Source organism: Octopus sinensis, linkage group LG14 (assembly GCF_006345805.1).
Source record: "Octopus sinensis linkage group LG14, ASM634580v1, whole genome shotgun sequence".
NCBI classification, from domain to species: Eukaryota; Metazoa; Mollusca; class Cephalopoda; order Octopoda; family Octopodidae; genus Octopus; species Octopus sinensis.
The window spans coordinates 4,896,297-4,906,296 of NC_043010.1; the positions used below are offsets into that span (position 1 = coordinate 4,896,297).

At 34.6% G+C, this 10,000-nt stretch overlaps 1 protein-coding gene across 7 annotated transcripts in view; it reads right to left on the minus strand.

Annotated features, from left to right (window-relative positions):
• The window catches only part of LOC115219535 (protocadherin gamma-A11-like), a 137,866-nt gene that overhangs the window by 106,028 nt on the left and 21,838 nt on the right, over nt 1-10,000 (minus strand). For 3 of the 7 annotated variants that reach the window (XM_029789725.2, XM_029789726.2, XM_036509239.1), the window contains exon 3: nt 2,903-3,053. The exons of 1 other annotated variant lie outside the window; for it this stretch is intronic. In XM_029789725.2, coding sequence (XP_029645585.1) covers nt 2,903-3,053 — 151 coding nt within the window. Of the gene's footprint in view, nt 1-1,285; nt 1,342-2,902; nt 3,064-10,000 lie in introns of those variants that run through there. 3 more of the 7 variants (XM_036509240.1, XM_036509241.1, XM_029789727.2) reach the window with 3 other exon arrangements.

Consider the following 10,000-nt stretch of genomic DNA (forward strand, 5'->3'; position numbering starts at 1 on the left):
ACACACACACACACACATATATACAGATATTCATATATATATGTGTATTCATATATATTTATATATATTCGTGTATATATATATTCATATATATATGTATATATTCATATATACACATATATACAGGCACACATATGTAAATGTATGTGTGAGTGAATGTGTACGTGTTTGTGTGTGTGCGCACCTGTTTGTGTGTATGTGTGTGTGTTGTGTGTGTGTGTGTGTGCGTGTGTGTATATGTGTGTTGTGTGTGTGTGTTGTGTGTGTGTGTGTGTGCGTGTGTGTATATGTGTGTTGTGTGTGTGTGTGTGTGGTTGTGTGTGTGTGTGCATGTGTCTAATACAAGGGCATGATTTTGGAGGCACAGTGGCTTATTGCTAATGAGATGCTATGATATGGATGTAAGGTAATACTCGCTAAGCCTGATGAAAAAAAAAAAAAACAGAAAAGATTGGAATATCATGACTTAAGCGCTGTCTAAAGGATTAAGGTAGAAGGTAGATTTATAAATTAATTCTAGTGTTCTAAAGATATACCAGCGAATCATAAGGGATGATGTGGAAGATATCACAGCACTGATAAAACACTCTAATGAGACAGATGTAATCCTTCTAGCTGTATCAATCATGGTTGTTCACTCTCAACACTGCTTCATTTAGCTGAAATTTAGGCTTGGTAGGTTGCGTATATCATATAGCTATTTTATATATTTATATATCTTTATATTTATTTCGGATATGTGTGAATATCACCCTCGTCGTCATCATGACAATAATGATATCCAAAACCAAAAGCAACACTGTCACCACTGTCATCGTTATCATATATTTCGTCATCGTCATCGTCATCATATTGTTGTCGCCGTCGGCATTGTCACTGTCATCACCAACAGGAACATTGTCATTGTCATGCTCATCCTCATTGTCATTGGCAATGACGACATCATTATCATCATCATCATCATCATCATCATCGTCGTTGTCATCGTCATCATCTTCCTATTCTTCCTCCTCCTCATCCTCCTCTTCCTTATCAGCATCCTCATCATTGTTGCCATGATTTTCATTCTTGTTATCGTCATCACTGCCATCATTGTCTTAGTTATTATCATCATTGTCAGCATTGTCATCACCATCATATAAATATGTATATATGTGTATGTATAAAGGCTTTTCTAAAATAAATATACACTTCAGGTGTAGGAGTGGCTGTGTGGTAAGTAGCTTGCTTACAAACCACATGGTTCCGGGTTCAGTCCCACTGTGTGACACCTTGGGCTAGTGTCTTCTACTATAGCCTTGGGCTGACCAAAGCCTTGTGAGTGGATTTGTTAGGCGGAAACTGAAAGAAGCCTGTCATATATGTAGATATATATATGTGTGTGTGTATGTGTGTGTGTGTGTGTGTGTGCGTGTGTGTGTGTATATGTTTGTGTGTCTGTGTTTCTGTGTTTGTCCCTCCAGCATTGCTTAACAACCGATACTGGTGTGTTTACATCCCCATAACTTAGCGGTTCGGCATAAGCGACCGATAGAATAAGTACTAGGCTTACAAAGAATCAGTCCTGGGGTCAATTTGCTCGATTAAAGGCAGTGCTCCAGCATGGCCACAGTCAAATGACTGAAACAAGTAAAAGAGTAAAAGAGTAAAGAGTAAAAGAGTAAAGAGTAAAGAGTTCATTTTGTTGGCTGTGAGAAAGCTATAAGCTGAGGCACAAGCAAACAGAAGCAGTAAGCTAATGCAGATGATTACATAAATCCTGTTCTTTTGTCATACATTAATTGGTTTATATACATACATATACATACATACAAGCATATATATATGGGCATTAACTACAGCATTGGAGCATTTTAGCTTTTATTTCTAGCAATATAGGTGTTTTTTATCACCCTAGTCACATTTAGTGACAATTATTATTTTCCTTTTTGGTGAAACATTGCAAACTGCTGTTTATATTAATTTTTGTGTGTGTATACACACACATATATATATATGTATATTGTTAAGTAGTTTATTCCTGGTTGTGGCATATTACTGGTGGTCAGAAAGTTACCGTTGGTTTTACAATTACTATTCCAATGACAATTCTGATGGCTATTTATATATGCTGAGCCAGTAGGACATAGCCCCTTTAAAGCTGGACGTGAATATACAGCTCTGGTTACCGTAGCAGTGAAAAGCATGGGACAAAATAACATTTTCGAGAGAAGCGGAAGGGTGGCCTCCCAGTGTATGATTCAAGTTGTTTCTTGAAGGGGTCAGCTGTGCCAGAGTACATGTTTTCTGTTTCCTAGTCTGAGAAAGGGAAGGACCACATTTCCACAGTGAATTTTTTTGTCACGAGAGCAACAACTAAAAATTTTGCATTTTGAGTTCAGAAAGACACCCAAGGATGGGCTCCCATACAATTTCCATCAACAAATTTCACTCACATGGCCTTGGTTGTTATGAGACTTATGTAAAAGATGTTTGTCCATTGATATAAAATTTGAGATCATGTGGTAACAAACTGAACTCAGTAATCATGCAACTCTACCTGTGCAGTCATTGGTCCCTGTTAGTTGTGTCCATGCAGAGTAAAAGTGTTTGGGAAAATATTTATATTAGAATGTTCAGAGGAAATTATATATATGCTTTCTTACACATTGTTTCTAGCACTTATACTTTCTGTAAATATTAACCAAATCACAAAAGTTTTGTCTCACTATAAGCCCTGTATCTATTTATCACACATTAAAAATGTTTCTAAATTTGATTTCCTGCAGTATAAAATATATATTAAAAGATTCAATAGAAATGTAATTTGCTTAATAACTATCTGTTAATGGTTATTTATGTATTTATATACTTATATAATGGCTACTTATACATATGTGTTTATATATGTATGTATATATACCTGGTAAAGTTTCATAGAGCCCTGTGCTGGCTTCATTCCAACTGTGTTGATTATCAGTAATGGATGGTAACGCTGGCATTTCACTAAGATGGTCTGGAGCTATAACCCACTGTCTTTCTTCTTTACCAATTCCAGATGTTACTGTTGCCACCTGAAGACTCATGGATAAAAAAAATAAAAGAGATTGGTCAAAAACAAAAACAACTACGAGAACAAAACAAAACGAAATAAATAATTAAAATAAAATAGCTAAGATGAAGTTGATGGGGTTGGTGGTGTGGTGGTGGAGTTTGCAGTATTGTTGTAGTTGGCAGTGGTGGTGGTGGTATTGTGAGGACAAATTAGAAAGCGTTATTCAACTGAGAAAAGTAAATTGTGTTTCATAAATCTATACATACATTGCAGCAATCAATGATCACTTGTCACGTTGTATTGTAACAAAGATAATTGGATATCAATATAGAAATTAGGATGGAGACAGCTGAATTACACAGTTCAATGATTTCTGCAGATGAGAAGATACAATCTTGGTTTTTTTGGGGGGGCTTTTTTTTTGTATAAAAATTTCTAAATCATTAAAACATAAATATCAATCTTCCTCTGCCAAAGTATAATAGACACACATACTCTCTCTTTCTCTCACTCCATAAAAGAAAAATACTATTCTTATACAAAAATTTTAGTGGGGTTTATCTCTGTTCTGAATGAGTAAATGAAAGGATGAATGAAGGTACGAAAAAGAAAAAAAATTGCAAGTATAAGACCCTCAGTAAAGGTTAAATATATAATGCTAATCAATAATTGTTAGTAGACTGTTATATCAAGATGTTTGTTAGAAAGCATTTCTAGGTTATCATTTACCAAAACTTTATCTCTATTTAACCTCAAATTGATTTTCCTTCTTTTATTCTTTGTTGTTTTTTTTTCTTGTTGTTTTTTTTTTTAAGAATTTTCATTTTCATATAAATTCTTTTGTGTCTCAAAGTGAGTTGAATGATTGCCCAACACTGAAATATCATTGAATATGCCAGTATTTTGGTTCTAGTCAGTGTGGTTGGTAGCTGGCTTCTCTTTAGTATTACTTTGAGAAACAGTTTGAACAATATCCTGTCTGAAATATAATATCTTTAAAAGAAAATGAAACAAATCAGTAACTTTGTTGCAACAATAGACTGATAGAAATATTTTTTTTTTATAGCTAAGATTTACTATTGTAGCATTGATAATTTAGTTTCACCATCCAAGTCAACAGATCTTAAACACTAAAGATAAAATTAGACAATGATGGAGTCTCTACATGGTTGTCTGACCTGCTGGAAATAGTAGCTAGTTTCTCAAAAATTCTCGTGTACTGTTGTAAAACAAGATAGGCGTGTTAGGTCAGTTGTTCCCAAGTTTATTTTGTCACTGAACCCTTATTTGAGTTTTGAAAACTTGCAGAAAAAACTTATTTTTATAGACAACCCCTGTCACCCTAATTTTTAAAAACATATTTAATGAAACAAAAGTTGTTTTAGAGAGAGAATTTCTTCATTAAAAAAATATCACATAGCATGATTTTTTACAAAATGGCAAATATCATTATTTTATAAAAATAATTCTTCATTAAATTTTATTAAAAGATATATTATCTCATGGACACCAGTATTTTATTTTATTCTTTTTTTATTTTATTTTATTCTTTTTTTTTTTTTTTCATAGATCTCATTTGTAGAAATGCTGCATTAAATAATGTAATTCTAGATCTGAATACCATGTGATGGTCAAAGGCTGAATGTAATTAATCATAAGTCTGCTGAACAAGGGCCAACCAAGGGTTAAACAAAAGCAATGGAAAACAGTATTGATTGTCTGTTAAAATACATGATACCTAATTTACAGAAGAGGGGAAATAAGATTGCGTGACGTTCATGCTTTTCTTGGGAGCATTGGCATCATAAAATGCATAAATTTCAGATCTGCTATTTAATGTTTGTCTCCCATAAAGAATATCATAAAAGGACATTATTACAATATTAGTGTATTTTGCATCAGAAATAGAACAGAGAGATTAATAGCGGAAGAATCAAGGAATTAATCAGTTACAAACTGATTCAATTGTTTGACTTCTAATCAGAGATATAGATCAATGACTGACTACCCCTCTTGACTTCAAAGAAATAATTATCTATCTCCTTTGAAAAGAAACACTAGAATGACTTATTGACTTTTTAGGCTTATGGGAGAATTGCTGTCCAGCATTTCAGACTAACCAATTGTCGGTTATATACGACTCCTATTGCACCATATTAATGAACTTATCTCTCCATAACGTATTATAATCAAATGGACATAATTATTTAGAGTTTAATAAGATTTTTTTTTTCTGGAGACAATAGCTTCTAGTTGACTAATACATTGTGAGTAAAAATTGGTGAAGAGAAACTATTCATTTGTTAATTCATTAAACATGCATTTAGCATGCATTTTCTATAAGTATCCATACATCTATACAAATATACATACATAGATACTTGTACATATATACATCTGTCTACACACACAAATTTTCACATTCTGACTTAGCTTGGTTTAAACTCCGTAAGCTAGGGTAATTGTTCTCAGAAATCATCTTGTAAAGAAATTGAGTGCTAAAAAGTACAGATTATAGAGCAGACGAAATTTTATTTGTGTTAGCAGACAAATACTGCAGCTTATATCATTTGAAACAAGACCGGCAAATCCAGTTGGATATGCAAATTAGTATTCCTCACAAAGTCTGCTTCTGTCACTTATAGCTAATTTATATACAGCCTGCCAGCTTTTTGTGACATCATTGATTCTTTAGTCAGTAGCAGACTATATTGGTTCAACCATATGATCCTGGGGGGGGGGGGGTTCCAAATTAAAGTATTATTATTAATATTATTATTATTATATGAGTGGCTGTGTGGTAAGTAGCTTGCTTACTGACCACATGGTTCTGGGTTCAGTCCCACTGCGTGGCACCTTGGGCAAGTGTCTTCTACTATAGCCTCGGGCCGACCAAAGCCTTGTGGGTGGATTTGGTAGACGGAAATTGAAAGAAGCCTGTTGTATATATGTATATATATATATATATATGTAGGTGTGTATGTGCTTGTGCATCTGTGTTTGTCCCCCCAACATCACTTGACAACCAATGTTGGTGTGTTTACGTCCCCGCAACTTAGCGGTTCGGCAAACGAGACTAATAGAATAAGTACTAGGCTTACAAAGAATAAGTCCTGGGGTCGATTTGCTCGACTAAAAGGTGGTGCTCCAGCATGGCCACAGTCAAATGACTGAAACAAGTAAAAGAGTAAAAGAGTACATGTCTGCAAGGCAGTGAGCTGGGAGAATCATTAGCACACCAGGCAAAGTGATTAGTGACATCTTGTCAGTCTTTATGTTCTAAGTTCAAACTCTGCTGAGGCTGACTTTGTCTTTCATACTTTTAGGGTTGATAAAATAACTATGGGTAAAATACTGAAGTGGGTGTAATCGACTTACCCTTCCCACAAACTTGCTGGCCTTGTGCCAAAATTTGAAATCAATATTTATATACGTCTGTGTGTGTGTGGTGAGTGTGTGGAAGTACATGCAAGTAAGTATGTGTGTGTGTGCGTGTGTGTGTTTTCTACTCTAAGTTGTACTTGTTTCCATCAAGGGACTGTGATCATGATGGGGCTCATTCATAAGGAGTTTTAGTTGAACAAATCTAATTCCAGTCGTCAAGTGATGGAGTGGGACGACACACACAGACACAAAGACATACACATGAATGCACTTACACACACACACACACATACACACACACATGCACTTATACATACAAGCATACATATATATGAGAAGCTTCCACAAAGATTTTGTCTATCAAATGATTCATTCAAAAGGTATTTGTCTACTATAGTAGAAGACACTTGCTCAAGCTGCTGTGCAGAGGCACTGAACATGAAAACCATACTGTTGCAAAGAAAGCCTCTTAATCACACATCCATGCCTGGGGTAAAAACATTTGAGCAGGAATACCTTGTGGCATTCATGCCTTCCCTAACCACAATTATCCACTTGTCATTTTATATTTGGCAAAAATCATATCCTAGGTACCAAACTGCATACTGGAGTTGATATACTTGATATAATTGACTATAACCAATGCAGGCAGTGCCCTAGCTTGGCCACAGTCTAGTAGCCGAAATTAGTAAAAAAAAAAGAAACTATAAGAGGAATGTTACTGGTTCATAAAATGGTCTGTGCTTTCCCTAATTAACAGGCAATTTATTGACTCAGTCGATTGTAATTGTCTAAATGAGACATATAAGGTATTAAAATATAGTAAATTTATCTGCTGATTCATTATTATACATCTTTTGATACTGTTCACAATAATTTAGTATATTATGAACAGGGTAATTTTTTTTATTATTTTGAATATATAACAAAGATATAAGAGTTGTGAGAGAAAAAGAGAAAGTTCTAAAAGGAAATACATCTAAATTAGATTACTTGATCACAAGACAAGTTGAGTAAAAGACAAGTTAATCACAAGACAAGTTGAGTACAATTAAGACTGCCATTCCGAACTATATATAATACCAATTTATAATTATATCAGCTGTCACAATTAGAGCGTATTCACTTCGTATATAAACTAAAGTGTTCTGATTTATGATGGAAAAAATGTGACTGTGATATTCAAGTCTGCTTCATCAACGTCAGCAATTAAAACTGAAATAAGTGAAGTGAATCTTTCTCCAAGAATCTAAAACTTTGTCTTTCATTCTGATAGATCATCAAAATTAACTTTACTCTCCAGTTTTATGCTCAAAAATAGACTCATTTTTGTATTATTAAGATAAAGATTGTGGTGGATTGTAGTGGATTGGTAGAATCGGTCGAGTGAAATACAATACGCTTTGGAATATTTAGTTTCATATTCAATCTTGCAGAGATAAATTTTGCTTTTCATCCTTCTAAGATTAATGAGCACTAGTTAAGTATGGGAGCAGATAAAATCAACCACTCACTACATCCATAATGTTTACACCAGGAACTAATATTTAACCCTTTCGTTACCATATTTATTTTGAGATGCTCTGTGTTTCTTTCAATTAATTTTAAATATAACAAAGAATTTAGTAAAATAACTTAGTTATCATAAAGCTAGAGTTAGGAACATAAATTGTGACTAAGGTTTGGTGGAAGATTTTAAGACAAAACTTATGAAAACAAGACATTTGTACTACAGAGCCAGAGGTGGTTTCAGCCGGGTTGGGATCAAAAGGGTTAAGCATGGAAAATACAGTGGAATTTTAGTATTGGTAGAATTGTCAAAGCATCAGACAAAATGCATTTAGTTACACCTTTTTCAAATTCTGATTTCAAATCCTGCCAGGCTCTTTGTTCTTTACCTTTCCAAAGACAATGCAAGAAGTACCATATTCTATTCAAATTGAGGATCATCATCATCATCATTGTTTAACGTCCTTTTTCCATGCTGGCATGGGTTCGACGGTTTGACTGGGGACTGGCAAGCCAGGACACTGCACCAGGCTCCAATCTGATCTGACAATATTTCTACAGCTGGATGCCTTTCCTAATGCCAACCACTCTGAGAGTGTACTTGGTGCTTTTTATGTGCCACCAGCATGGGAGCCAGTCAGGCAGCACTGGCATCGGCCACATTCGGATGGTGCTTTTTACATGCCACCAGCACAGGGAGCCAATCAGGTGGCACTGGAAACGACCCACACGTGAATGGTGCTTATTGAATGCCAGCACTATGAATAATTTTGTCTACAATCCTGCTGGAATTGATGAAAAAAAAATCAGCTAATTACTTGAGCTGACTGTAAACATTGTAAATGTGATGTGAATTGTAAATTATAAAAGAGAACTAATGCTAACTTTACATTTTATCTTTCTGGAGTCAATCATTTTAGAACAATTACTAAATTCTCTTTTCAGTCAAAACCATCGAGATGCTTTCTCAGCAGTCTCTATGTTGTTCTTCATGGTTCTTCTTTTGCACATTTCTGAAGAGTCCAGAGTTCAATGGGTTATTCTCAGGGAACTACCAGCGAATTCTTGTCTACCCTATTCTACTGGCTAATACCTGATTCTCCTCATTCTGGCAATCCTCCACCAATCCCAGATGCTTAGCTCCATCTCTTGTATCTTTCCCATCCTCTCCTTTTTGAACACAGTTAACTCCAACAGGATCAACCGCGTTGTCTCAGAAACCAAGATATCTTGTCTCAACAAAGTATTGGTGTTATGTGATGGAAACTTTAGTTCTTTCTCCGAGTCAACTTTCATCACCCAGTCAAGAGAACCTAACATCTTAACCATTAGGTATATGCATCAATTGGTTATAACCAATTTAGCTATATTAAAGATTAGTTACGATTAATAAAGCCTATAAAATACACTCACCACTTGGTGTTTGTCTATATTTCCATCTCTTTCTTTTTCCAAAACATTTGATGAGTGTTTATGCCTCCAAAAGTATTTTCCATTGCACTAATCCGTAGCCGGTCTGTATACTCACTGAGAGAACTACAGATTGGGGTAGCAAAATGTATTTTTGGAGGAATAAACAAACATCAGATGCTTTGGAAGAAGAAAGAGAAGTGAAATATAGATATACAACAACTGGCAACCACTTATAGGTTTTATTAATTGTCACTGTACTTATATAACACACACAACACACACACACGCACACACACACACAAACACACACACACACACAAACACATACATATACATATATAGATATATACATATATGTATATATGTATACAAACTTGGTTTGATTTGAAAACCCCACTAGAATGGGAGAAAGCGCTAATGATCTAAGTGATATGATATATATATATATAAAAAAAATGTAATATACAAATAAATATCTGTAAATATAAACCATCCGATCTTCTGATTACCTCATTTCTTCTAATACATATATGTATATATATATATATAAAGCCTTGTAGGTGAATTTGGTGGACAGAAACTGAAGGATACCCATCGTATGTATATGTGCGTCTGTTTGTTTGTGTGTGTGTGTGTGTTTGTTTGTTCTTCTACCATCGC